This window comes from Prinia subflava, chromosome 8, assembly GCF_021018805.1.
Source record: "Prinia subflava isolate CZ2003 ecotype Zambia chromosome 8, Cam_Psub_1.2, whole genome shotgun sequence".
Lineage (NCBI taxonomy): Eukaryota > Metazoa > Chordata > Aves > Passeriformes > Cisticolidae > Prinia > Prinia subflava.
In genome coordinates, this window is record NC_086254.1 from 9,549,002 (window position 1) to 9,576,928 (window position 27,927).

Here is a 27,927-nt window from a genome sequence, read left to right on the forward strand (position 1 = left end):
GGGCGTGGTCTGTACATGGGCGTGTCCCGGTGGGCGTGGCCCTGGCAGGGGCGTGTCCGGGGCGTGGCGGGCGGCGGGCGGCGCTTTGTGCGCGGCGGCGGCGGCGGCGGGCCCGGCCGGGGCCATGGAGCGCTGGACCGGCCGCGTCGCGCTGGTCACCGGCGCCTCCGTGGGCATCGGCGCGGCCGTGGCGCGGGCGCTGGTGCAGCACGGCATGAAGGTGGTGGGATGCGCTCGCAGCGTCGATAAGATCGAGGTATCAGCGGCGGCGGCGGGGTGGGGGCCGCCTCCCTCCCTTCCCTCCCTTCCCTCCCTTCCCTCCCTCCCTTCCCTCCGTGCCCTCCCCACGAGGCCGCGGCGCAGCGGGGCCCGGCCCGGCGCTGACACCGCAGCCAGCCCGGCCACCCCCGGCCGCGCAGCCCCGGCGCGGGGGAAGGTGCCCGAGCGAGCAGCGCGTTCAGTTTTGGGGATGCTTTTGGGGTTTTTTGAGCCGCTTCTCATCGAGAAAGCGATGAGAATAAAAATAGCCTCTCCCCGGGAGCGGGATGGGGCTGCGGGGCCCTCCAGCCCCTCGGGGAGGCTGCTGTGAGGGAGGCAGGGCGTTTCTAGGACTTCGCCTTCAAACAGATTTCGGTCCTGCGAGGAGCATCCATCCCTACAGCCGCGTCACAAACCTGATGGCGCTGCCTTGAGAGTAGAGATGCTCAAAGGAAATGTTTTCTCGGGATCCCTTCTGTGCCTCGCAGTGCCACGAGCTGAAGCTCATTTGGCGTGTAGGATGTTTCCTTTCAGGGAGGAAATAAGTTTTAGTCATCTTAAATGTTGCCACCCTGGGTGTTTGGAGCTAAGGGAGACCTGTGCAATATCCAGGGTTGTGTTTCCCTAGCCAGCGTGATCAGGGCTCTGCACAGCCGACTGCACTGAGAATAAAGGGTCCAAAATTCATCCAAACCAAGGCTTGGCGTCGCTGGCGTTGCTAAGTGGGGCTGAATAAAGAAGTGCTTGGGAAAAGCCAAACTTTCCCTTTTTCCATGGCGTGTCCTGGAGGCGCCGCGTGCAGAGGGGAGAGAACCCAGCGTCACTTGCTGAGCTGTCCTTTGGGGCTCACTGCTAATTTTGGACCTCGCAGCGTTGTGATGCCGCGGTTTGCAGGGAGAGCTGAGCTCTGCAAGGCTTTCCCACGAGCAGCTGCCGGTGCTGGGTGTGCTGCAGCCTCGGGGTGCCTGGCAAAGGATGTGCAGAGGATGTTGTTGCTTCCCATTCCCCTCCAGAAAGCTATTTCCAATATTGCCGCTTCCAGCAGCGCCCTTATCTTGGGTTTTGTTTTGGAACCTTTTCGTTTGGGAAAGAAATCAATGCGGCTGGTGTTTTCCTTCGGCGTTCACGTGAGTTTCCTTCCTTTCTGGACCTTCCCTGGCCAAAACTCAGCGTGGCTTTAGGAGCGAGCAGCGCGGTGAGGCTGCTGTGTGTTTTTATTTTCCTCCTGTATTTGGGATTGATGGGGTTTGCTGGCGGTGCAGATGTGCTGGGTGCTGCTGCCCTCCCAAACTCCCTGTGCTGTGTCACACACGTGTCCCCAGAGCAGCTGATGTTTGTCCCCGCTCCCTCCCTCCTCCCTGGGACCCAGCAGCGCTGTCATTTGTTTTGGTGGGTGTCTGGACTGTGTTTTGCTCCGCTGCTATTCTGGGTTTATTTATTGTCAAGGATGTTTCCCTAACGAGGAAGAAAATCCCGGCAGCGCTGCCTGCCCGGGGAAGGGAAGGTGCTGGAGCGTGGGGGGATCCAGGGTCACTGTGGGAACAGCTCTGTCACCTCCTGACTGCCAGGGTCACTGTGGGAACAGCTCTGTCACCTCCTGGCTGCCAGGGTCACTGTGGGAACTGCTCTGTCACCTCCTGGCTGCCAGGGTCACTGTGGGAGCCTTGTGCCCAATCCTGCCATGCTTCAGAGCAGAGCTGTTCATGGAGCTTTCCTCTGGGAGATTCACCTGGAGGCTCTTCTTTTAAAAAAATAAAAATAAATAAAATAGGAAGATAGCCAGACTTGGAACTGTTGAGCTGAGGATTTGATTGGGTGGGATTTGAGGGATTCTCTGAGGGCTGGGACACGGTGATGGAGGGAGGAGAGGAGAGGAATGTGGAGGAGTTGAGCTGTAGTTAACAGAACGATGGAATCCCAGGTTTGGGAGGGACCTTACAAACCACCCCATTCCAAACCCCATGGGCAGGGTCACCTTCCACTGGCCCAGGGTGCTCCAAGGCAGCTTGACATGGAAAAAGGACAAGCAGCAGGGTGTGAAACCTGAATACAGAGCTCACTCTGTAGCACAAAACCATCAGATTTCATCAGAGTTTGTGAAAGCCACCAGTTTTAAGGTAAAATACCTGGAATCCCTGTGTAAGGTGGTTTTGTAACCTCCAGCTGACTGAAAGAGCAGGTTGTCTGGTGGGGATTTAGCTCGGGCAATAAATGCTATGTCAAGATTTCTTAATCTCTTGGAAAATCAGATAAGGGCTTGAGGCAAGATACCGAAGGATTTGCAAAGTTGCGTGTTTGGCATTAAACCCGTGTCACAACTCCAGTGGTCTTTATTTGGCTTTTGCAATAAAAATGTTAATGTCTCACCAAAAAAAAAGAGAAAAAAACCACCAAAAAAACCTGCAGAAGGATCTTTTTTGTTCTTTTCCTTCCAGTGGCTGCACTGGCCACGTTTCCCTCTCTGCTCCTGCTGCTTCTGCTACTGCAGACTCTTCATGTGGGTCATCAAACAGGAACTTTAACAGTCAGACATCGAGAAATAAAACATAATTAAACTGGCTGTATTTTCCCTCTGCATGCCAGGAGGTAATTCAGGTTGAAGGCTTGTTTTAGATGCAGAGCCTGGAGGTTCTAACAGCTGTCAAGGACTTTTTGGCGTGCGCTCAGCGAGTGTTTGCTGCTCTCCAGACACCGCCACGCGTTCCAAGTCAGGAGCTTTAACCACAGCCAAGCGTTTGCAGCAGCTTGGAAGAGCAAGCTTTTGGTGGAAAATGCTGCTTGGGAGATGATCAGCCTCACAGGGAGCCCCTTTGCTGGTCCTGGGGTGCAGAGAGAGGTTTACAGCCACTCTGGTGCTCTCCCACTTCCCTGCTCCTCGTGTTTTCCAGGAATTGGTGCTCAGTGTCTGAGTTCTTGCAGCAGCACAAAAAAGGGCAGAATTTACACATGCATGGGACAAAATGTTCCCCCCACTCCCAGCTGGCAAAGCCCCTCTCTGGTCTTTTATTCAGTGAGATTTGTGGGTTTTATTTTGCAGGGTTCTTGCCCAGGGTGGGGAAGGACTGGGAGGGATTTTCTGGCTCAGGGGGACTCTGCAGCTTTTCTCTTGCAGCACAGGAAGGCAGGAGACAGGGAGCTGTGCCCAAGGGGTTTGCAGTGGTGCTGGTACTACGCTTTTTTTAATGGTTAAAATGGATTTATTTTGTATTTCTAGAGCCTGGCAGGAGGGCTGGCAGGTGCTCTCCCTCCACCCGTGGTGTCAGAGCCCTGCCTGGGGCTGTCACTGATGGGAGGTGCTCCAGGTGGGACACTCCACCTGCCCCAGGTGCTGGGAATCTTCCAGCAGCTCATTCATCCCTTGGATGCCTTGCTCTGGTGTGACCATGGATGCCATGTACCAAAAGAAATCCATTTTTTCCCCCTGTCTTTGTTGGCGTGCTGAAAGCAGAGCCGTGCAGGAAGCAATAAATGTGGCATAAGAGACAAGGTTTAACCAATTAATTCCGATGCACTTGTGACAGGTATTGATCAAAGGTAACATTTATAACCAGGGCCTGCTTTGCCAAGGTTAGATCTTGCTCAGAAACAGCCTTTGATAAGCTGAACAATTGATAGCAGCTCGGAGCAGCCCAGTCTCAGGAGGGTGTGTGGGAGGAGGAAGAAGGAGCTGAGTCTTCCTCGGGGGCTCTGAGCATCCATTTTTGGGCTCTCTGGTCACCCTGAGGTGCAAGGGAGCCTCTGGGCCCTGTGGGTGCTCCAAGAAGGGTAATTAACAGCTAATAGTTGAGTGTGGTGGTTAATTACTTGCAGGCAGATCACGTTGATGGTTTGGGGGTCACCTGGTTCCATTCTGGGCTCCCCTGGGTCTGTCTGTCCCTGGTGGGGTCTGTCTGTCCCTGGTGGGTCTGTCTGTCCCTGGTGGGTCCCTCTGTCCCTCTGTCCCTCTGTCCTGGGATGCCTTTCCTGGGCTGTTCCCACAGCTTTTCCCAATCCTCAGGCAGGAGGAGCAGCTCAGGGCAGGATGATGCCAGGGCACGGTCCCTGTGCAGGGAATGACCTTCAGAGTCTCCTTGGCCTCTGGGAGGGATTGTTTTGTGTTTGGCCAAGGCTGTGGTGGGCTCAAGGCCTCTGAAGTGCTTTTATTGCCACTTGTCCCTGACCAGATCTGCCCTGATAAACAGCAGAGATCCCATAATTGCTGCCCAGAGCGGGGGGAACAAAAACTGCTCTGTGCCCGTGGGTTTCCTCAGCCTGGAGGCTCAGGGGGGTTAAACCAGGTTGGATTCCTCCTCTTTCTCCCCCAAAATGTGCTTTACAAATGTCACTCTGCAGCAACCCCCTTCTCTGCTGCTCTTCTGTTCCCCTGGGCTTTGCAATAGAGCAGCAATACCATGCTCAGAGCCCTAAAAATAAACAATAACAGAGCCTTTCCTGGGATTTTGGAGCTGGGATGGGGTGGGGTGTGCTGCAAGGAAGGCCCCGTGCCTCAGTTTCCCTGTGTAGAACCTGGCAGCTGTCCTGGGGAGGTGGGAGGGCTGCCTGGGACACAGAGGGGACTTTGGCTGGTTTGACTTTGAGGAGAGTGCCCAGGGCAGGGAGGTGTGAAAAGAGAAAACACGAGGGGGGTTTTTCCCGGGGCTTAGCCGCAGTTTAAGCTCTGCAGAGAGCCGTGGCTGTGCTCAGGCTGGGTTCTTCCCTCTGTGCCATCCTGGTGGGCAGTGCCAGCAGGGATTCCCCGGCTGGCAGCGGCTCCTGGGGGGGTTTGTGCTGGATTTGTGTCCCCACGGGGCTCAGGCTCAGCTCTGCCCGGCTTAGCTGGGATTAGGCTGGCGTGGCCCTGGCGTGGCCCTGGCGTGGCCCTGGCGTGGCCCTGGCGTGGCTGCAGCCGTGTGTGCCCGTGGGCTCCTGGAACCCTCTGCTCCTCCTGCCCGGGTCACAAACCTGGGCTGGGACAAAACCCAGCAGCTGCCACCCGAATTTGGGGGCTGTGGGGGCAGCCAGGCCCCTCTGGCCGCGTTAATCTGCCTCTGCAGAGAGGATTTTTGTGGGATTACAGGAGGGGAGCAGCCCTGCACACCCAGGGGTGCTGGCAGGGGAAGGGGTCCCTCCCCAGCGGTGGCACTGGGGACCTGCAGCAGAGCTGTTTATTTGCCAAATAAAGCCCTGAGCAGCCCCTGGGTGTGCCCAGGACCCCCAGCTCGGAGCTCGGGGTGTGCTGTGCTCTGCTGGGCCTAGGGCAGGGCTGGTGGCAGGGCTGGTGGCAGGGCTGGTGGCAGGGCTGGTGGCAGGGTGGGGACAGCCCTGGGGTCCCCAGGAGCTCTCCCAGCCCCTGCTCAGCCAGGATGTGCTCTGTCCTCTATTTTGCTGAGCTCTGTGCTGGGCTCTGAGCACACCTTGCCTTTCCAGGGCACCTCACTGCCGTGAGGTCAGGTGGGGTTTGCTTTCATTAAAATAATCATTTTTCCAGGTGGAGGTTTCCACCTGGAATTTCCAGGACATTTTTCCAGCTGCCAGGACCTCTTTTTTTTTGTTTCCTCCTTGTGCATTTGGTGTGCTCCAAGTGGAATGAGCATCACTGGAGTGACTGAATGGATGCTCTGACAAAACCCCCTCCGGGAGCTCCGTAGCTCAGAGAGTTGCTTTTCAAAAGTCTCTTGCAAACTTGCCCGCAGTTGATGTTTCTTTGAAGAGCCTGTGAAGACTCTTTATCTGTGGCTGCTTGAAGCACGTTCAGCCCTGCCTGGGTGTCAGCAGCGTTCAGCACTTGGTTTTCAAAGAGAATTTGTTAGCACGAGTGCAGCCTGAGAGATGAAAGGATCTGCGCTGAGCCTCGTTGGAGGCAGCCAGACACCAGCCAGGGAAAGAAAGGTTTGGAGAGAGGTTTGATTTCCCTGGCCAGTTGTGTGAGAGCAGCTTTTCTCCCAGGGACACGAGTGCTTTCTCTAGGTGCAGCGGGAGGCTGGCTGGAGGCAGAGGATGGACACTTGGAGGGGTCACACTGGAGCACCTGGCACAACCTCTCTGCTCCAGCAGGGTCACCCCAGAGCAAATCACAGCCCTCGTTCCCTCTGCTCCTTCAGCTGTGTCTGCACAGGCTGGGCAGGGAAAGGCTTCTCCCAATGGTGGCAGTGGCAGCTGGACGTGGCCACGGAGCTGTGGAACAGCCCTGTGTCCCCCTGGGCTGCCAGTGAGCCTGTCTGTCCTTTCCTGTCCGTGTTGATGGGCCCCTCCTCCCTGCAGCCAGCTCTCCTGGCACGGCTCCTGCTCTGGGAGATTCCTCCCAACCCCCTGTGCTTGTGTTTCTCATTTCTGAGCATCTTTGGCGTTGCCTGGTTTGCGTTCTCGCACTAGTTCCTGGTCCTTTTGCCCCTTTTCCCCTCCTGTGTTTTTGCAGGAAAAAGGCCCCATCCCTGGAGCAGTTTAGAACCTTCCAGCAGCTCCTGCACTGTGGCTGCAGCTCCTGCACCACGGCTGCAGCTCCTGCACCGCGGCTGCAGCTCCTGCACTGTGGCTGCAGCTCCTGCACTGTGGCTGCAGCTCCTGCACCGCGGCTGCAGCTCCTGCACTGTGGCTGCAGCTCCTGCACCGTGGCTGCAGCCCTGGCCTGCTTTTGCCTTGGGCTCTGGGAAAGATGAAGCAGCAAAGCTGCAGCTCCCTGCTCGGGGCCTTGGTCCAGCTCTGTGCTGGGCTCAGCTGCTGGGAAACGCTGAAATCCTTTACCAAACAGAGCCACTTGCCCCAGCATGGCTCAAATGACGGAGTCTGGGGTGCAGAGAGGGCTGGGAAACACCAAAAATCCCTCACCAGAGCCACTTGCCCCAGCATGGCTCAGGTGAAGGTGTTTGGGGTGCAGGGAGGGGCTCTGAGCTGTCCCTCTGCAGGGCAGGACCCCTGAGCTGGGAGCTGCCTTCGTGCAATCCCTTCCAGGAGATTCCTGCGCTGGACCTGGCTCCTCCTCTCTGTGAAAGGCTGGGAATGGCAGTGCTGGGAGTGCTGGGAGAGCAGGGAGGAGCTGCCCGTGGCAGCAGCAGGGTTTATTGCACCCGCTGCTGGTGACGGCGCTGGGGTGACGGGCTGGACGTTTGTAGCCAGAGTCCATCTCCCCAGACATCATGTGGCTGCTGCTGGCGCTGGGAGCTGTCACTGTCACTCTGTGACACGGCAGGGAGGAGATGCTGCCTCTCATTAGTGTCAGGGGTGAAGAGCAGGAGGATGCAGTGGTGGCAGCAGCAGCTCCCGGCCTCTCCTTGGCTTTGTGTCACCCAGCCCGACAAAGGTTGGGGTATTTGGAGGAATTCCTGGTCGTGGCTAACCAGGAATTGTCAGGCACATCCTTTGCCAGTGGGGCAGGCTTGCAGGCTGGCGCCAGGGCAGGGTTTATTTGTATTTTGATTTATTAAATCACCTTGACCGGATTGCCCAGGGTGATGGACGAGCACTGAGCATCCTCCAGTTCAATAACTCAAAGGCTGAAGCTCTCAGCTTCTCCTGGATATCGACAGCTCCTTTTTCTTAATTAGCATCACAGGGATTCTTCCCCAGTGCCTGCTTTTCAGCCCGGGCTGTGGTACCCATGTTCTGCAGGAAGTGGCTGGATAAGCTGCTCCAGGAGGAGAGGGGGCTGGTGGCTGCGTCCTTTCTGATGGCTGTGTCTGTCCTTCCTGATGGCAGTTTCCATCCTTCCTCATGGCTGTTTTTCCCTTCCTGATAGCAGTTTTTCCCCTTCTTCATGGCTGTTTTTTCCCTTCTTCATGGCTGTTTTTTCCCTTCCTGATGGCTGTTTTTTCCCTTCTTCATGGCTGTTTTTTCCCTTCCTGATGGCTGTTTTTTGCCTTCCTGATGGCTGTTTTTTCCTTCATGATGGCTGTTTCCTTCCTGCTGGCTGTTTCCTTCCTGATGGCTGTTTTTCCCTTCTTCATGGCTGTTTTTCCCTTCCTGCTGGCAGTTTTTCCCCCCTGCTGGCTGTTTTTCCCTTCCTGACGACTGTTTTTCCCTTCCTGCTGGCTGTTTTTCCTTTCCTGCTGACTGTTTCCTTCCTGATAGCTGTTTTTCCCTTCCTGCTGGCAGTTTTCCCCCCTGATGGCCTTTTCCCCTCTGTCTCCCCCAGAAGCTGGCAGCTGAGTGCCAGAGCGCCGGCTACCCGGGCACGCTGATCCCCTACAAGTGTGACCTGTCCAACGAGGAGGAGATCCTGTCCATGTTCTCGGCCATCAAGACCCTGCACCAGGGCGTGGACGTCTGCATCAACAACGCGGGGCTGGCCCGGCCCGAGCCCCTGCTCTCGGGGAGGACAGAGGGCTGGAGGACCATGATAGATGTGAGTACCCCCAGAGGGAGCAGGAGCCACTCTTGTGCCTCTTCTGGCCACCATCTCCTCATTTCAGGTGCTCCCCAGCCTGCTCTGACCCAGCCAAATTTTGCTGGGCTTTCACTTTCCCTGCCCTGCTGAGCCCTCACCTCAGAGGATGGAAGCACAGCAGCGTTTTTCCTTTAGCTTTCCTGAAGGGTGAAGAGCCTCGCTGCTTTTTTCCCTCAGTAAAGCAGGAAATGCAATGCCAGGCGTTGGGTTTGCAGCTAATCCTGTTGGTTGTGGCAGTGGGCTGTAGGAATGGGCAGATTCTTTTTGGCTTAAAAAGCTGTCGTGCTTTTTGTCTTTATAGCTGAATTTTCTGCCTGTAATCTGGTTAGGGCTGGGTGTGAATTGAGAGCATTTCTTGTGCTGAAATGAGAGTTGTGCACGTGGCCCATCCCATTTACAACTTCTGCCTGGCTGCTCCTGTCCTGAAGTGCTGCTGGGCATCTCCCTGTGGCTTCACCATTTTTGGTCATTGTGTGGGGGCCCTTTCCTGCACACAGCAGTGGCAGCCACAGCCGTGGGACCTCGGGGTGGTTTGGGTGTCCTTGCAGTGTCTCAGGCCAGTGAGATGCTGAACCAGGAGCTTTTTGTGATTTCCCCTCCTGTGCCACCTTCTCTTGTGCACAGAAGCGTTTTCCTCACGGGAGCAGGAGTGGAACTTTGTGGCACCTCAGCAGCTCTGAGAGCTTGTCCTGGGGAAGGAAGGACAGATCTGAGGAGCTGTTTGAAGCTGTTTGTGGGGACACTCCCCTGTGTCCAGCAGTGGAGTCAGCTGGGACGTGCCAGCTCCCCTGCCCGTTCCTCCAGAGCACTCCAGGGCTGTGCAAAGCAAAACACAGGAGCACATTGAGGCTTCAGCCTCCTGCTGCCAGGGCAAGAGCTGCCATATCCTGGCTAATTAAGTTCTTGTTAGGATTTTGGCCCGACTGCTGGCTGCTGTGACTGCAGCCAAAGCAAGCTGAGCTCAGCTTTGTGTGCCCGGGCAGGCTTTTGTGGGCTGCCCAGCCTGGGTCACTGCACAGCCGCCTCTGCCCGGCCCCCGTTGCCATGGAGGCTTGAAAGAAAATGAAAAGAAGTGGAGCAGAGGCTGAGCTGGGCCCTGGGGGTCACCTGGCCCTGGGGGAGTCCCTGTCCTGGCCCTGGGGCCGTGTCCTGTGTGGATCCCTCGGGCTGCTGCGTGTCCCTCGTGCTCCTGTGTTTGTGTCAGGCTGGGGGGACCTGTGGCTCTTCCCTTCCCCAGTCCCTATTCCCTTCCCCAGTCCATATTCCCTTTCCCAGTCCATATTCCCTTTCCCCAGTCCATATTCCCTTTCCCAGTCCATATTCCCTTTCCCCAGTCCATATTCCCTTTCCCCATCCATATTCCCTTCCCTGGCTGCTCAGCTGGAAGAGCTCCCTTTATCTCACCTTCCACCACTTCCAGGGGAGAAATATTTTGGAGTGGGGATTGTCCAGTGCTGGTGTTCACAGTGCCTCAAAGTCGGGGAGCCTGTGGGGTCCCCCTGCCTGTGGGGCTGCTCTGGGGTGGGATGGGGTGAGGAGAGGCAGGGTGGTGACCCCACCAGGGCTGGGGGAATGTTTTATTCCCAGGGATGATCTGTAGGGCTCTGTCTGTTTTCCCACTGCTTGGCAAAAATGCTGAGAGCTTTCTCCCTGTGCTGGCAGATATTTCCCTCTCACAACCCTCCCAGCAGCTGCTGGCCTGGCTCCTGGTTTCTGTGTTAATTGAACAGAAATTCAAGGTAAATTCAAGGTAAAGGCAAAGCCCTGGGATGCCCCACAAGCCCGGCCTTTGCTTTTCCTGCTGCTGCCCAGGGGTGCAGACAGCTCAGAGTTCTCCCCTTTGTGCTGTGCCCCTGGCAGTGTCCCCTGGCAGTGTCCCCTGGCAGTGTCCCCTGGCAGTGTCCCCTGGCAGTGTCCCCTGGCAGTGTCCCTGTCCCCAGGCGCCGTGGCAGGGCTGGGGGGCTCTGCAGGAGCTCAGCCCAGCCCAGGGCAGCCCTGGCCAGGCTCCTTTCCCCCCAGGGAGGGCTGCCAGCCCCTCTCACGGGCCACTGGCCTTTGCAGAGCTGTGTGGCAGCAGGGAGGCTTCTTCCCAAAGCTTCCTTGGAGAGCAGAGCGCTGGGAGATGCTGCTAAGTTGTTTCTTTTTAATTTTATTTTTCTTTTTAGAAAGCGAATTTCAGAGTGAAAAGGTTCCCGTTTATTGTTTGACCACTGTAGCAGCTTTTCATTCTGTTCCTCATCCATTCCTCATCTGCAGCGCTACTGTTATAAAGTCGTGAGATGGAAACACAGCTCTGAAAACTGCTCTTTTTGCTCTTAAGACTTCATATGGCCTAAAATGTAAATCCCTGTCCAAGCCAAGCTCTAAAAACCAATGTTTAGTGGGATAGACATCCAAGGTACTGAGTACAGGAAATCCAAAACAGATTTTGCATTCCAGGAACCATCTCAGGTGTGTTCCAGGGCACCTCTGGGCTGCAGGATGGGAAAAGTTTCCAAACAGCCATTGATCCATCGATGCAGGAGGCATTAGGGCCTGAAATTAAAGGCTTTTTTTTTTCCCTTTTTGGTAAATTGATTTTTGCTTCCATGCATTTTTTATGAGCTTTGAGGCTCTGTGTCCTTCCAGATTCCCCTCTCAGTATCCTCCCTCTTGCTCTATATCCAACAATGAAAACCACATTATAATTTACTTATTCCTCTCCTTTTCTGATGTCCCGGTTCTTTATTGTCTGGCATTTATTCCCAGGGTGGAATGGATGTTTGGAATTGTGGATTTGTTGCTTTCCAGCAGCACAGAGCCCTGCCTTGGCAGCCAGTGGGTGCAGGAGGGAAGGTGTCACCTCAGGCACGTTCTGAGCCCATCCTCCCTTGGCTCACAGCTGCTTCCCCCATTCTCCCTCTGGTTTGTGAGGCTGGAGCAAAGTCCTGGTGTGCAGGAGGGGCTGTGTGCTCACCCAGCCTCTGGAGCTCCTGCACGTTTTACCCACTGACCTTTCCAGCCAGGAATTCCAGCTGAACTTCCCATTTTCCCTGCTGGGGGCACGGCGGGCTGCAGCACACATCCCCCAGACACGGAATGGGTTTGATTCTTGGCGTTATTCACTGACAAGCCAGGCTCTGTTCTTGCTTTTCCCAGCCATCTGTGCAGGGTGTGTTTGCTGTGAGCTGCGTTGCCGTGCGTGCTCTGGGGATGTGGATGCCTTGGAAAGGGCTGGTTCTGGGAAGGTGAAATGCTGAGCACTTCTAGGAACAGGCTCTTTAATGTTCTCTGCTCTGGCAATTGGAGCTGGCTAATTGCTGGGAAATGTGGTTTGTGTCACAGAGCTGCTGCCTGTGCGCTGAGCAGGGCCCAGGTGTGCTGGCCGTCCTCACCCCCTTTGAACCTTTCCTCCCTAAAAGTGTCTGATGTGGGTGTTTGTAACTACAGCCTTGCTCATTTTCCAGGCCTGTTTTTAGGTTCCTCAGTGCCTGTTCCACGTTTTGGAATGGGATTTCACCCCCAAACCCAGTCTGTGCTGGTGGGAAAAGGCCGTCCCAGCTCAGCTGCCTTGCAGCCAGTTGTTTTGTTGTACCCTGGGGTTTTATCGCAGGGCTCTGGACTTTCCCATGTGGCTGCTGATTGGGATCTGGCTTTGCCAGGAGCTGTCAAAATGCTGTAACTCTGCCCGGGCTGCTCTGTGAGTCACAGGCTTTGGGATGATGTTACCCTCTAGTGGCCTTGGCAGAGGGAGCTGGCAGTGAGTGCTCCAAACCCGAGCTCCCTGCTGGGCTGGGGCATCCTGGGGGTCTCGTTTGTCATGAGGGATTTTACACCAGACCCGGATCCCAAAGGATGGGTCAGGCTGGAGCGGGTGGCTCCTGCTCTCCCTGCTGTGGGATCCCAAACTCTGCCCGTGACCTGCCTGCCCTGGGCTTCCCTCCAGAGCTGAGGGGCCCCTCTGCTGCCTTCTCTGCCCCTTTTCCTCCCGGCACAGCCCAGGTGAATTCCCAGGTTAAAGATTTATCCCCAGGTGTGATGGCCGAGGTGCCCAGCTTGACCAAAGTGCACTGGGATGAGGTGATGGCTCCACTTGATGGCTCCAGGATCAGATAAACGCCCTCCTTATCTCTGGCCAAGACAAAACCCTCTGGCTGTGGATGGGGAATAAAGAAACCAGACAAAAGCAGATCCTTGAGCTGCCCCCGCTCCTCTTTGTGCTGCTCAGTAATTGCATCCCTCAGCTCCATCCCTTTCCAGAGCAGTGTCCCTCTCCTGCCTGTCCCTGTGTGCCAGCAGGTCCCGGCTGTTCTGCCCCATTCTTGTTCTTTATTTTCCCAGTGATGATCCCCAGCCCTCTCCCATCCCTCGCTGTCCACGTGGCCTCGTTCCTGCTGCTCCACCCATTTATGGTGGCACCTGCCTTGTGATTCATCAGAAAATCGGGTCATCCTGGAGACCTCCCCCACTGCAGGGTGTGCAGACCCTTCCCTGCTGCTCATTTAGCTGGCAGGGGATAGATGGGACCTGCCAGGGGATGCTCACACCCCCTCTGGAGGCCCTCAGCAAAGCCCCTTCCAAATCTCAGCCTGGTGAGCAATTAGCACTGCTGCTGAGATTGCTGCTCATCAGTCCTGCACGTACCTCTGGGCCCTTTGTATTCCAGCGGGGAGAATTTTCCTTATCTTTGTGTTTTATGGCCAGGGAAGGCTGGAGGCAGCCCTGCAGTAATGCTCCTGGAGGTGATAGGAGCGAGTTTAACCAAGCCAGGGCACGCCTGGGAAGTGCTGGTCCAAAGAGCAGGAGCCTGGAATGCTCTGGGTGCTCAGGGAGGGGGCAAATTGCCAGTCAGGGCCAGGACAGTGTCACCAGGCAGTGACAGAGGGGTGGCTCCACAGCCCCGGGGTGAGCTGCCCACTCTGGTGTTCTCTGTGGCACAAAGTGATCTTTGGTTCCTGTGCCCTGGAGCTCCTCTGGGGCCTCCTCTGAGCTGCTGGCGCTGTGACAGGCAGGATCTGGGATTTCCTCGTTAAGGAGCTGACCTAATTACCTGCTGGTGGTGCCCTGCCAGCTGCCCAAAGCCCGGGGTGCTCAGTGCTGGCCAGGAGCACGGGCCGTGCCTCCTGCCCACGGTGCTGCCCGTGGGGAGGGGCTGTGCCCTCACACTGGCCCCTGAAACAACCAAGAACATTTAAAGAACATTTATTTCTGCTCTCTCTGGGTGTCTGTGCACCCCCTGCCCCTGTGGCTGCAGCCCCCAGCTCAGGTGTGAGGGTGAGCAATTCCCTCTTTGGGTTTTCCTGGGAATTCCCTGGGATCTGATATCCCAGATTTCAAATCAAGGGGTGCAGGGTGGAGCTGCTGGCCTTGATTTCTTCTCCTTTTCTCCCCGCTCAGGTCAATGTGATGGCTGTGAGCATCTGCACGAGGGAGGCCTATCAGTCCATGAAGGAGAGGAACATCGACGATGGGCATATAATTAACATTAACAGGTGAACCAAGAGGGGTGTGGGGTCACCCTCGGGGGCCTCCTGCTCTTCCCTGCGGCACAGAGAGGATTTAAGCCCTGGCTGGGGTCAGCCATGGGTGCCTCCTCCTCCTCCTCCCTGCCTTACAGGAAGGGTTGAAGCGCTGGAGTCTCAACCTTGCTGTGCTGCTGATGGGGTTTTGATACTTCAAACTTAATCTTTGGTGGTGTAAAGCAAGGATGATCCAAACCAGGGAGGAAAGGATGATCCAAACCAGGGAGAAAAGGATGATCCAAACCAGGGAGGAAAGGATGATCCAAACCAGGGAGGAAAGGATGATCCAAACCAGGGAGGAAAGGATGATCCAAACCAGGGAGGAAAGGGTGACATCAACCACTCCAGAGGGGCAGGGCTGAAGCTTGGTTTCTGGAGCTGGTCAGGAAGCTCTGGCCGTGTCCAGAGGAGCCTGTGGTGCTGCCAGCCTCCAGTGGGTGCCCTGCAGGTCCCTCCCAGCTGGCAGCAGTGTCCCCCGTGCTCTCTCTCCCCAGCATGAACGGGCACAGCGTGGTGCCCCAGTCCGTGGTGCACTTCTACAGTGCCACCAAGTACGCGGTGACGGCGCTGACCGAGGGGCTGCGGCAGGAGCTGCGCGAGGCCAGGACGCACATCCGAGCCACAGTGAGTGCCCCTTCCCTTCCCTTCCCTTCCCTTCCCTTCCCTTCCCTTCCCTTCCCTTCCCTTCCCTTCCCTTCCCTTCCCTTCCCTTCCCTTCCCTTCCCTTCCCTTCCCTTCCCTTCCCTTCCCTTCCCTTCCCTTCCCTTCCCTTCCCTTCCCTTCCCTTCCCTTCCCTTCCCTTTGCAGAAATCGTGCTCAGCACACTGGGGAAGGTGAGGAAATCCTCTGGGGAGCTCTGGCTCTCCTGCCCAGGCAGGAAGGAGCGTGCCCCTGTCCCCCAGGGTCCCCCTGCCTGGCACAGCCCTTTTCTGGCACCAGAGAATCACCCAAGCTGGAAAGGACCCACAATCATCACCCAGCCCAGCTCCTGGCACTGCAGACACCCCAAACCCCACCCTGACAGCCCTGTCCAAACACTCCTGCAGCTCTGGCAGCCTGGGGAACAGGACCGTGCCCTGGGGAGCCTGGGCACTGCCCCAGCACCCTCTGGGCAAAGAATCAGAGCCAGCTCAGCCTTTGCTGCATCCACAGGGATGGGAAGAGCCCCGGCAGTGCCACCCCAGAGCAATCCCAGAGCCCCAGGCTCTGCACACAAGGTCTGGGAAGGGATTTTTTTTTGGCCCACAAATGGGCGGGTGCTTGTTGGGGAGGAGTCACATCAACAGAGCAGGGCACTCAGCTGCGCTCTTTGCTCTCAGTCAGAGCCTTTCCATGTTTTTCCTTGCTTCTCTGTCCTCTGGGGTGTGAGGAGGGAAGTACCCACCAGTACCACAACAATCATTAAGGCAAGGTCTGCCCACTTCAGCTGTTCCCTTAAAAATGGGTGGGAAGGGACAAAAATAGAAAAATGAAATTTTTTTTTAATTCTTTTACTGAAGGAGAATTACAAATCCTATTAGGATGTGCTCTGCTTTTTTGCAGTGTATATCTCCAGGACTGGTGGAAACAGGATTTGCTTTTAAACTTCATGATAACGACCCCGAGAGAGCTGCTGCCACCTACGAGAGCATTCGGGTAGGACTGGGAGGAACGGGAACAGGGAGGGGGCTCTGATCCTGACTGCACAGCCTTTCTCCTGAAATGGATCCACAGAGTGCCTTGTGCTCTCCAGCCTCACCCCCAAACCTCACATTTTCCACTGGCATTCACACACTGTGGTTCAGTTTCCAGCTCCTTCTATTTTTCCTTCTATTTTGATCTGCTGTAAATAAGTGTCAGTCTGCTCTGCCACTTTGCAGGCTGTGTCCTCTTCATTGCAGAGAGGATGGGCCAAGCAGAGGTGCCAGCACAAGGAGAGGTTGCCGTGCAGGTGGCACCACAGGAGTTTCCTGTGGGAATTCCTGATAAGGATGGCACTACTGCCTGACCTGGCAGAATTACTGTGCCGGCTCAAGAATTACCAGCACCAGGCACATCCTCTGTTAAATTTTTGATGGCTTGGGGGTTTCCTGCTTGCTTGCACCTCCTGGCCGTGCCCCAGTGACACTGTCAGAGCTCACTGGGGTGGGCAGGACAGGAGGGATGTCCTGGGAGCTCTGAGTGGTCCCCCCTGAGCGAGAGCCCCTCTGCTGTCGTTGCAGTGTCTCAAGGCTGAAGACATGGCCAACGCTGTCATCTATGTCCTCAGTGCCCCTCCTCACGTTCAGGTAGGCTGGGGCTGAGCCTGGGGGGCTGAGGGCTGCCCTGGCCTGCCTCATCCACCACTGGATCAGCTGGGAGCTCAGGGGGATTAGCAGGGATCACGTTTGTTTACACTGCTGGGGTGGCACTGCCGGGGCTCTGGGATTGCTCTGGGATTGCCCAGGGTGTGGGGTTGCTCTGGGGTTGCTCTGGGGTTGCTCTGGGGTTGCTCTGGGATTGCTCTGGGATTGCTCTGGGATTGCTCTGGGGTTGCTCTGGGGTTGCTCTGGGATTGCTCTGGGGTTGCTCTGGGATTGCTCTGGGGTTGCTCTGGGGTTGCTCTGGGGTTGCTCTGGGATTGCTCTGGGGTTGCTCTGGGATTGCTCTGGGGTTGCTCTGGGATTGCTCTGGGATTGCTCTGGGGTTGCTCTGGGATTGCTCTGGGATTGCTCTGGGGTGGCACTGCCGGGGCTCTTCCCATCCCTGTGGATGCAGCAAAGGCTGAGCTGGCTCTGATTCTTTGCCCAGAGGGTGCTGGGGCAGTGCCCAGGCTCCCCAGGGCACGGTCCTGTTCCCCAGGCTGCCAGAGCTGCAGGAGTGTTTGGACAGGGCTGTCAGGGTGGGGGTTTGGGGTGTCTGCAGTGCCAGGAGCTGGGCTGGGTGATGATTGTGGGTCCTTTCCAGCTTGGGTGATTCCGTGGTGCCAGAAAAGGGCTGTGCCAGGCAGGGGGACCCTGGGGGACAGGGGCACGCTCCTTCCTGCCTGGGCAGGAGAGCCAGAGCTCCCCAGAGGATTTCCTCACCTTCCCCAGCGTGCTGAGCACGATTTCTGCAGCCCGTGCTGGTCTCTTGCAGATCGGGGATATTCAGATGAGGCCCACGGAGCAGATCTCGTAGCAGGGGAGGAGGATGAGGAGGAGCACGAGCAGCACCCTGTCCACTCCACTTGGAACCCTCTGGCAGCCCAGGGTTCCCTCAGCTGGCTGGCAACGTTTTAATCAAGTACCAAGGATCACGTTTGAAGAATTCTTTTTCTCTCACTCTCTGAGCTGGTGCTGGTGCTGAGCCAGTTTGAGGAAAAAAGAAAAAAAAAAAAAGAACCACAAACTCCTAGTTGGGTCTCTTTCTCCCCCACTCCTTTCTGGAACTGCTTAAGAGTAAAAATGTATTTGAAAATAATGCAGGGAAGTGGTTTGTGGAAGAAGGTTTGTCTCCAGGCTGGTTTATTCTTCCTTTTGCTTTCTTTTTGAGGTTTGTTTGATCTTAGTTGCTGATGCTGTGTGTGGGCCTAGGTGAAGTGGCACAAGGTGTTTGCCAGCTTCAGTGTGCTTAGGGTTTGAGATTTTTCAGTGGATGTCTCACATGAATCCATCTAATATTCTGAGTTTGTTTGCATCAGGTTGATTACTGATGGTGATGATGCATGTGGTATTTTCTATTTCTTTTGTGTTCCACTGCCCTAACCCCAGTGTACAACCTCCCCCAGCCCTCCTCTGCCCTTCACATGAATCATGCCTGCCGAGTTTGAGGACGTATAAATGTGTGTGCTTGATATTTCTCTTTTTTTCTAGGTAGGTAGATAGTTGGAGGAACAGCACCTGTCCCTGTGCAGGTTAGGGTGATAATCTAAGTGGCATAGTTACAGTCAGAGTGAGTTGTTTGGTATTTTTAATAAAAACTAAACGTGTGCTGTCCTGTGATCACCTCTATCCTGGGTGTCATCTCCCAGCACTCTCGATGTTCTGTGTGTGATACTTGCATGCATTGACACTTTTCTGGAAACGTGGATTGCTCTGGTGCTGTCGAAATGCTGGTGCTGAGGAGCTGGAAGTGGTGGAAGTTTATTTTTATGTAGAGACACAAACTTTGAGAGAGAGAGGAGACAGAGAGAGCAGAACGAGCCGTGCTGAAGGTGTCCAGAGCGAGGAGAGATCTGCAGGGGCATTTTGGCTACAGAAAGCAGCAGGTGGAAGCTCTGGCTGAGCTCTGGTGTGGGTGCAGCCCCAGGGTTTGGCTCTGGGTTTACTCTGAGTCGAGGGAGAGGAGAATTGGCCCCGCAGCAGAGCTGGAGCTGTCTGAGCCTCTCTGCAGGAGCTCTGTGTGTGCCCAGCTCTCCGTGGAGCTCTTGGACACGTTGCCTTAAGGCTGCAGAGCCTGTGCAGCTCCTGCCGGGCCCCAGGCAGCGTTCCAGAAGGTCAGGGATGGTCAGTGGGCCGGAGCAGAGGACGGAGAGCCCGGGAAATTGGGGTTGGATTGTTTGGCTGACACCAGGAGAGCCCTGAGGCTTCATCTGGGCCACCAGGACACGAGTCCAGCTCCCTGCACAGCCTCGGGCAAGTCACTTTACCTCTCTGCCTCAGTTTCCCCGTCTGGAGAATGGGGATAATGACACTCACCTACCTCACAGGGGTGTTGTGAGGACTCACAAGCTTTTGTAAAGCACTTTGACCACGACAGGCGCTGTGTAAGTGCTGAGTGTTGATAGTGAAGTATTATTGTGAATTAAACCTTGTGATACCTAGAATTCCTTGTGCCAAAGGTGAGGAGGATACAAGGAGAAAACTGGCAAAATGTTCCTTTCACGATGGCAAAAACAAAAGGCAATTTGCCCTTTTTTTCCTCTTTATTAACACATGCTGTGTTCTGTCCATTCCTCACCTGTCACCAGCTTCTACTGACAAGTGCATCTGGATTGGGCTTTTTAATTTGTTGAGTGAAATCCCAGCCCTTGGGGAGGCTTGCACTGCTGCAGGGTGCCAGGGTGGTGCCTTTGTGTGGATTCCCAGCAGGCGCCCTGGGCAGTGTGTGCCATCTTCAGCAGAAGGTGTTCAACTACTAAAGAGGCCAAAAAAAAAAAAAAATAATAATATTGAGAAATTAGGAACTTGTGAGCAGAAGCAGACCGAGCAGGGATGTGGGCAGCAGTGGTGAAACACTGAATTGTGGCAGCAACTGTGTGCAAAGTTCAGCAGATGTTGAAATGTGTGGCTGAGGAGGGGCTCTGCACCTCCCTGTGCTGTGAAAAGAGGACTTGGAGGGAATTGCTGAAGATGCAGAACCTTGACAAAGGGTTTGTCCAGGTGTTTGCTCCCTGCAAATACAACCTGGCTGCCCTGCAGCCCTGAAGTTGTTGAGTTTTTTTTCCCCAGGAACATTTGTAAGTCTCTAACCTCGAGATGATGTGCAGTATATTTTTCCATTTGAAGTGTGGCTTTAGGGGCTCACCCCTGCTGCCCATTGAGCTCCCCCAAGGAGGGCTCCCTGCAGGTTTGGTGGCCTCGGGTGGCCTTGGTGGCACGTCCTGCCACCCTCCTGGGATGAGATGGGACACGGCTCCGAGGCAGTGAAACCCCTCCAACGCCAGGAGCACTGAACTGTGTAACTTATCAGCAGCTTTCTAATTGTGAACTGTAAAATAAAGAATAAAAAGAGAGGCACACTGTGGTTCGTCTGTGGTGTGTTTGGTTATTTTCCTAGTTAAAACTGATCACCCTTTTTGCTGTTCACAGCCAAAGTTTTGCTTGGGGAATGACCCAAACAGAATCCTTCTAGTTTTGGGTCTCCATGAGGAAAACCAGAATTTCTTTCAAGAGCTGGACAGCATCCAGTTGTCTTGGGAATAACCTGTGGAGGTCTGTCCAGGGGCTCTGGGGTGCTCTGCTCCCGGGCTGCTCCTGGTACCTGGGGTCACTGGGGTTCCCCGTTCCCTGATCCTGGGGTCTGTAGGGGGTCACAGGGATGCTCCATTCCCAGGGTCTGTCTGGGGTCACTGGGGTTCCCCATTCCCGTGGTCTGTCCAGGGCTCTGGGATGCTCCATTCCCATTACCTGGGTTCTCTCCGGGGTCAGTTCGGGGTCTCTGGGATGCTCCGTTCCTGTTACCCGGGTTCTCTCTGGGGTCACTGGGGCTCCCCGTTCCTGGGACCTTTCTGGGTGCTCTGGGGTTCCCCATTCCCGGTGTCTGTACGGGTCACTGGGCTTCCCCATTCCTGTTATCTGTCCAGGAGCTCTGGGATGCTCTGTTCCCCGTTCCCGGGCTCTCTCCGGGGTCACTGGGATGCTCTGTTCCCCGGTCCTGGGGTCAGTTCGGGGTCACTGGGATGCTGTTCCCCGGTCCCGGGGTCTCTGGGATGCTCTGTTCCCCGTTCCCGGGATCTCTCCGGGATCTCTGGGATGCTGTTCCCCGATCCCGGGGTCAGTCCGGGGTCTCTGGGATGCTGTTCCCCGATCCCGGGGTCAGTCCGGGGTCTCTGGGATGCTGTTCCCCGATCCCGGGGTCAGTCCGGGGTCTCTGGGATGCTGTTCCCCGATCCCGGGGTCAGTCCGGGGTCTCTGGGATGCTGTTCCCCGGTCCCGGGCTCAGTTCGGGGTCTCTGGGGTTCCCCGGTCCCCGGTCCCGGTGTGCCCGCCCGCCGCCAGGGGGCGCTGCCGCGCGGGGCGGGGCCGCCGGGAGCGGGGCGGGGCCCGCGCGTCCCCGAGCGCGTGCCCGCGGCCCCGAGCGCGTGTCCGCCGAGTCGGGAGCGCGCCCGGCCCGTTCCGAGCCCCGCCGGGATCCCCGCTCGCTCCGGTCCGTGTCCCGCCGGGACCCCCGCTAGCCCCGCTCCGTGCCCCGGTTGCGGCGCTGGGCGTTCCCCGCACGCCGAGCCCGCCCCGCTCCCCCGGGCAGGGATTCCCCGCCATGGAGCGGGCGCTGCTGCCCCGCCTGTGCCGGGCGCTGCGGCTGTGCCGGGCCGGGCTCCGGTTCCGCTGCACCGGGGCTGAGCAGGGGGCGCCCCGAAGCCGCGATCCCCCCGAGCGGGGCTCTAGGACCGGGCGGGAGCTGTGGCGGGCTCAGCAGGACTCCCCCCGGCCGGGCAGGGGGAAGCGGCCGGAGCGCAAAGCTCTGGCGGTGGAGCGGACCGAGGGCTCGGAGATCCTGTTCGGGCTGGCCCCGTGCTGGCTGGCGCTGGCCCGGGCGCGCCGGGCGCTGTTCCGCCTCTTCCTGAAGGAGCAGCGCGGCGGCCCCGGGCGGCCGCTGCGGGCCGAGCTGGCGCTGCAGGCGGCGGCCCGCGGCGTGCCCGTGCTGCACCTGCCGGGCCGGGCGCTGGACGCGCTCAGCCGGGGCCGGCCCCACCAGGGCGTGTGTCTGGAGGCCGCCCCGCTGCCCTTCCGCAGCCTGCGGGACGCCGAGGAGCCGCGGCCCGGGCAGGGCGGGGGCCGGCAGCCGCTGTGGCTGGCGCTGGAGCACATCCAGGACCCCATGAACCTGGGCGCGCTGCTGCGCTCTGCCTATTTCCTGGGGGTGGACAGAGTGGTGGCCACCAGCAGCGACAGGTACGAGCCGCGGGGACACCTCCCCCAGCCCCTCCTGCCCTCCCAGGTTTCCAGGCTGCATCGCTCTGCTGTTGTTTAAAGAGATTTCTGGGGCTGCTGTGCGATGTGGGATTCCAGGCTCTCCCTGGACTCTCCTTGTTCTAGCCCGTTCTGTGTTTCAATTGTCCCACCCGTGACCCGTTTCCTGGGCTGATTCCTGAGCCCTCCTGGTCTCCATAGGAAAACACATCAGTACAGCGAGTGGGATCTGGGAGGGTTCCAGAGGCAGGAGAAGGAGGAACAGAAACAGAAATTCACCTGGATTTCCTCTCGTGTGACAATTTTCCATTGTTTTCCCCCTGCAGCTGCCCCTTGACTCCCATAGTGAGCAAAGCCAGCGCTGGAGCCATGGAGGTCTTTGATGTGTACAGCACAGATGATCTGCAGGGCTTTTTGAAGGTACAGTGAGCAACTTTGTATTATTTTTTCCTTCAAGAAAACTCAAACAACGCAGGCATTACACAGAGGGGAGCCCTGAGTTATTTGCAGTGCTGAGCACACACCCCCAGCCCCATTCCATCGGGCAGGGAGAGAGGGTGGCTGGTTTTTCTGGAAGCTGGTGGCACCGGGATAATCCTGTGGCTCTCCCTGCCGGGGTTATCTCCCTTCTCCTCGGGATGTGTGGCAGAGCAGCATCCCGGGGCCCAGGCACACGATGGCAGCATTGGGCAGCCTTTGGAGCAGGGAGCAGAGGAGGAACCAGGGCTGGGGGGAGCTGCTGGGAATCCTTTTACATTTTCCCTGTGCTGTGAGGTGTGAGAGGGAGCCCCTTGCAGGTAAAAATTTAAGGGATGCAAAAAGAAAAAAACCAACAAACAGCTTAACTGAAAATGTAAATAGTGTTTGCATACATGACTTCTTTTCTTTTGAAGCTTGAATATTTGGCCATTCTTGATTTCTTTCCCTTTTCTAGGCTAAAAGTGCGGAAGGCTGGGAAGTGGTGGGAACAGTCAGCAGGCCTGAGGGTGTGGAAGATGTCCCTGTCACCAGCTGCTCGGAATTCCAGTGGGACAAACCCCTCGTTGTGGTGATAGGTATTGCAGAGCTGGGGCTGGGTGGGGCGTGCTTCACTCCAGGGATTGTGCCAGGTCTGACAAGCAGAGCAGAGAGGGAATCATGGAATGGGCTGGCTGTGAGCAAAGCAGGGGCTGAGAGGAGCAGGGGGAGCTGAGGGGGCTCCCGGCAGGAGCAGTTTGTGGAGCACAGAGGGTTCAGCAGAGGGCAGGCTCTGCGTGGCAGTTCTGGTGCCAGGGCAGCCACAGAGTGGTGTTTGCTCTGTGTTCTGGTCCTGCAGAAGCCCCAGGTTTGGGTTTTCTGTGCTGGTGAGCCCCAAGCTGAGGGAGGTGTTTGCTCTTCCTGCACAGAGCTGCTCAGGGGGAGCTGTGCCACGTTTCCCCTCAAAACCCAGGAATGTTTGTGGGAAGAACCACGAGGGGCTGCTGCTGGGGCTGGTCTGGATGCTAAGCTGGGCTCTGTAGCCACCCCTGGGCACACCTGGCAGAGGGCAGGAGGTGCTGCCTGTGGAGCACAGCAATCTCCTCCCTGTTGGGGCAGTGGCTGCCACTTCCCTGAGCTCCTGAACTGGGCAGTTCCTGCAGGGAATTCTGCCCACTCTCCTTTTGTAGGCGCAGTTTGGATTTGTGCAGCCTCCCAGGGGGAGAGGGGAAGGGCAGTAGCAGCTTTGTGGCAGGAATTCCTCCAGGAATGCAGCTCCAGGCACCTGCGCCGTGTCCCCCACACCATGTCACCTGGCACAGGAGCTGGCTGGAGCTTTTACACTTGGAAATAGAGCCCTGCTGGCCACGAGCCAGGGAGGGGCTGTAATCCTGCCCCGTGCTGGGGCTGGCTTGGCTCGGAGAGCATTCCTTTAATTAAAATGTTTATTGAACTCCTGGAAACACTGACAAGACAACGCTGCAAATCTGGCATCTCCACAAGATGTGTGGAGCTGTATTCCAGGGGGAGCAGGGAGGCTGGCAGCTCTGCTGATTGCCCACAAAGAAATGCATCCCACAAACGGCGACAGCACCCGCAGACAGGCAGGGGCCGCCAGCGGCAGCAGCGTCGTTACCTTGAGTTATGAGAGATTTCTCCAGGAAAAAGTCCAAATATCCTTTTGTCAGGGGAGATTGGAGGCTGATTGGTAGATGCATGAGGAGAGCTCCCGGACCTTGCAGCAGTAATGATTTCAACTCTCTGCTGAGCACTAACTCTTGGCTGAAAAGAAAATTGAACATTACGCTCGTGTGATGCTGGGCTTGTTGGGAGAAACGTCCTGGATCTGAATATGGAGCATTGCTGCAGCTGCAGGGAGCAGCAGAGATAATTCAGCCTGGGATTGAGCTCCCTGGCACCACACAGATTGTCTTGTACGTTAAGCATTTGCAGCCTCCAGTTCCCCCTCCTGGCATCCTCGCTGGCTTGGCAGAGAGTGATTTGGACAGTCCAGCTTAATGCTGTCTGCACTGGAGTCATTGCTGGAGGCGACAGACAGCTCGGGCTGGGAGCCTGGTGCACACAGGAGCAGATTGGGAGCACTTAGGTGGCTGAGTAGGAAGAGTTTCTGGGTGATTTGTTCTTCTTAGACCTTCAGTCTTTAGCTCGGGTTTTAAGGCTGGTGGTTTTATGGAGATGCTCATTTTTTTCACTGCTGGATCTGAATTTCCTGCACTGGAAGCTGCCACTGTGAGTGGTGTTAATTGTAAATGGGGCAGGAAATGTGTTTTATCATTTCACCAGAGCTCTGGACTTGGAGCTCTGTCAGCGAGGGACAAAGCTGAGAGGTGGAAGTTACGGATCTGAAGTGGGAAGTGTTTTGTTCACCAGCCTAAACCAGGATTTAATCTGATTCAGTCAATACTCCCTCCCTTGTGCCACACTGTGCAAGTCGTCTTGCCCTGAATTTATCGCTCCTAATTATTTTAAGCAGCCAGGGCCATAAAAAGCTTTGTAAAAGCTGGAGGCAAAGTCGGTGCCTTTATTGGGAGTTGTCAGGGACAGGAGGGGGTTTCTGCAGGAGCCACAGCTGCTGTCCCAGCTGGAGAGGCCCTGGGAGCGTGGTTTGTGAGGGGCAGGGACACTGAGGTGTGCAGCTTTCCCAGGATGCTGTTTCTGGGCTGTTTAAGCATCCCTGGAGCAGTGGTGAGGACTCAGGCAGGGCCGTGGGGGGCTTTGATTCCTGGTGTCACCCTGTGGCCTTGGGTAGCCCCCCCAGGCCTTGTGTGCCCTCCTGGCTTACAGCAGGAGGGAGAGACCCCTCAGGATGGGGTCAGGGGCTTCTGAAGGCTCCCTGACCCCAGCCAAGGAGCTTCTGCCATCACTGATTTCATCTGGAAGGGTGAGGCATTGCCCAAAGCATCCTCTCCCTTACCCAAAGTGCGTCTTAGATCAGCCCAGCAGAACGTGAGGAATAAAAAGCAGCTGGGAATGATGACATGTGCCATCCCTGAGGGGTCAGGGTGCCCTGGCAGTGCCATCCCAGGCCCGTGTGGGGCTCAGCCAGGCCAGGCCGTGGCTGCTGGAGGGGAGCTGTGGCTGCCACATGCCGGGCCTGTTTGCCAGAGGTGTTTGGGATGGGCTGGCCAGCCCCGGAGCTGCCTGTGCTGCTCTAAATAACAACGTGCAAGAGTTCCTGGGGGAGCCAGGCGGGCTGGGAGGTCCCGGCCCTCTGCGTTTTCACCTGTCTGCACACAGCATTGTTTAAAGCCTCTCCCTTTCCATTTCCCTTCGTGACAGTGTGAGTCAAACAACTGCTAATGACCTGGGATAGATTTCAACTCTGCCTCACCGCTGTATCAGCCCAAACACATCAGGGCTGCTGCCTGGTTTAACAACTAATCAATTGGAGCCTCTGCTCCAGCTGTCTGCGTGCAGGAGCTGCACCGGGCCGTGCTGGGGCTGTGTGTGTGTGCTGGGAAGGCTGGAGGCATCCCTGGCAGCAGCAGGGCTGTGGGGATTGCTGCAGCAGGGCTGCCCTGTGCCCTGTGTCCCTGTGCCCCCTGCCCAACCTGCCCTGTACCCCCCTGCCCTGTGTCCCTGTGTCCCTGTGTCCCTGTGTCCCTGTGCCCCCTGCCCTGTGCCCTGTGCCCCCCTGCCCTGTGCCCCCCTGCCCTGTGCCCCCCTGCCCTGTGCCCTGTGTCCCCCTGCCCTGTGTCCCCCTGCCCTGTGTCCCCCTGCCCTGTGCCCCCCTGCCCTGTGCCCCCTGCCCTGTGCCCCCTGCCCTGTGCCCCCTGCCCTGTGCCCTGTGTCCCTGTGCCCCGTGCCCTGTGCCCCCTGCCCTGTGCCCCCTGCCCTGTGCCCTGTGTCCCTGTGCCCTGTGTCCCTGTGCCCTGTGCCCTGTGCCCCCTGCCCTGTGCCCCCTGCCCTGTGCCCCCCTGCCCTGTGCCCTGTGTCCCTGTGCCCTGTGTCCCTGTGCCCTGTGCCCTGTGCCCCCTGCCCTGTGCCCCCTGCCCTGTGCCCCCTGCCCTGTGCCCTGTGCCTCCTGCCCTGTGTCCCTGTGCCCTGTGCCCCCTGCCCTGTGCCCCCCTGCCCTCTGCCCTGTGCCCCCTGCCCTGCCCACCCTGCCCTGTGCCCCCCTGCCCTGTGTCCTGTGTCCCTGTGTCCCCTGCCCTGTGCCCTGTGTCCCCTGCCCTGTGCCCTGTGTCCCCTGCCCTGTGCCCCCTGCCCTGTGCCCACGGGCAGCTTTGGGCTCCCCGAGGGAGCTCTGTGGTGCACAGACCTTCCTCAAAACCGCTTCAAATGCTGGAGAACAGATCCAGGGAGGGAGGGAGGGAGGAAGGGAGGGAGGTGCCTGGCTCCCCTCTGGTGGCTCGGCTGCTGTGTGGGAGCTGGTGAGGCGGCTGAACTTGGGGAGAGAGCGTCAGACAGAGCACAGCAAGAGCTGCTCTGGGGAGGGAAGGGACGTGCTGGGGCTGAGCTGAGCAGTGTCTGTGTCCTGCAGGGAGCGAGGGGCAGGGGCTGTCCCCGCAGACGGAGCTGCAGTGCCGGCGGATGCTGGCCATCCCCCCCGGCAGGGCGCTGCACCCCGGCATCGACTCCCTCAACGTCTCCGTGGCTGCAGGTGAGAGCAGCTCTGGGTACCAGGGCACCAAACACCAGCTCCTGCATTATCCAGGCCCACTGAACCATCTTCTTGTGGTTTGAGAAAAAAAAAATCCCGTAATATTTATATAGTAATAAAAAATCCCATAATATTTATTTATTAATTTAAAAATCCTGTAATAGTTATTTATTCTTGTGTTCCTACAGGTATCATCCTGCACTCCATCTGCAGCCAGAGACGGAGCCATGGAGATTGAAATCCTGTTTATTTGGTGGAGGGAGCTGCTCAGTGTGGGGATGGAAATGCTTTTCCCAGGATCTCAACCATCACTGAGAGTTCCAGGAAAAACCCAGTGACCTGAGCTGCTGCAGAAGCCACCAGATCCCTGACTGGACACCTGAGGAGGAGCAGCTGTGGGAGGGCAGAGAAGTCTGGGAGCAGCCAGCTTTGGCAGGGACACACCCAGGGGTGGCAGGGACACACCCAGGGGTGGCAGGGACACACCCAGGGGTGGCAGGGACACACCCAGGGATGGCCGGGACACACCCAGGGGTGCTGCCAGCTCAGGGGACTTTGTGCATCACTGGAGTGGGGACAGTTTGGGCTGTGGGTGAGAGTGCCCTGTGCACTGGGCAGCAGCTGCAGGGTGCCAGCTGTGCTTGGGAACCTCCAGAGCTGCTTTTTCTGTTTGGTTGTAAGGCAGGGGTGCAGCCCTGCCAAGGGCTGGCAAACAGCTGGAGAGGGGGGAAAACACAGCCCGTGGAAATAAAGCTTTTGTAAAGATTGGTTGGAGACTCAAATCAATCCATTTTGTGTCGTAAAAATCCAGATTGTGGTTAGTCCCTCCGGTGGGAAGAGGGATCCAGAGCTCGTTTCCTTCTGGAGAAGTTTCCTGTCCAAGCTGGGCTGATCCTGCTGGAGGCTGAGCTGCCCCAGGACCGCTGTCCTGCTGGTGGCACTGGGGTGGCTTCATCTGCAACTGCCCTGCTTGAAAAACCAGGCTGGCTGAATTATTGAGAGCCAAAAGAATGTTATCACTTAGCACCTTAATTATTTTATTTAGCTACCGTGGCCCTTTGCATAGGATTCCTCATTAACACTTAATTTACAGTGCCCTTTAGGGATAATTTCAAACAATTCCGCTCAGTCTTCCCCCTCCCCTCTTCCAAATGAATA

At 57.0% G+C, this 27,927-nt stretch overlaps 2 protein-coding genes across 2 annotated transcripts; both read left to right on the plus strand.

Annotated features, from left to right (window-relative positions):
• The first annotated feature begins 46 nt into the window (after positions 1–46).
• DHRS11 (dehydrogenase/reductase 11) lies at positions 47–19,803 on the plus strand. The gene is made up of 7 exons (XM_063402873.1): positions 47–256; positions 8,366–8,575; positions 13,994–14,088; positions 14,613–14,742; positions 15,661–15,753; positions 16,320–16,385; positions 17,215–19,803. Exons 1-7 carry the CDS (start codon positions 125–127, stop codon positions 17,254–17,256), a joined length of 768 nt encoding a protein of 255 aa, XP_063258943.1. The 5' UTR covers positions 47–124; the 3' UTR covers positions 17,257–19,803.
• Positions 19,804–20,802: 999 nt separating this feature from the next.
• Positions 20,803–27,545, plus strand: MRM1 (mitochondrial rRNA methyltransferase 1). The gene is made up of 5 exons (XM_063402871.1): positions 20,803–21,671; positions 22,016–22,109; positions 22,624–22,744; positions 26,650–26,769; positions 26,958–27,545. The coding sequence occupies exons 1-5, from the start codon at positions 21,037–21,039 to the stop codon at positions 27,005–27,007; spliced, it is 1,020 nt and encodes a 339-aa protein (XP_063258941.1). The 5' UTR covers positions 20,803–21,036; the 3' UTR covers positions 27,008–27,545.
• Positions 27,546–27,927: the final 382 nt, after the last annotated feature.

Coding starts and splice junctions, on each gene's coding strand:
- DHRS11 (XM_063402873.1), top strand. CDS start 125: ATGGAGCGCTGGACCGGCCGCGTCGCGCTGGTCACCGGCGCCTCCGTG. Junction 14,089..14,612: donor CATATAATTAACATTAACAG/GTGAACCAAGAG, acceptor CTCTCTCCCCAG/CATGAACGGGCACAGCGTGG. Junction 16,386..17,214: donor GTGCCCCTCCTCACGTTCAG/GTAGGCTGGGGC, acceptor GGTCTCTTGCAG/ATCGGGGATATTCAGATGAG.
- MRM1 (XM_063402871.1), top strand. CDS start 21,037: ATGGAGCGGGCGCTGCTGCCCCGCCTGTGCCGGGCGCTGCGGCTGTGC. Junction 21,672..22,015: donor GTGGCCACCAGCAGCGACAG/GTACGAGCCGCG, acceptor TTCCCCCTGCAG/CTGCCCCTTGACTCCCATAG. Junction 26,770..26,957: donor CAACGTCTCCGTGGCTGCAG/GTGAGAGCAGCT, acceptor GTGTTCCTACAG/GTATCATCCTGCACTCCATC.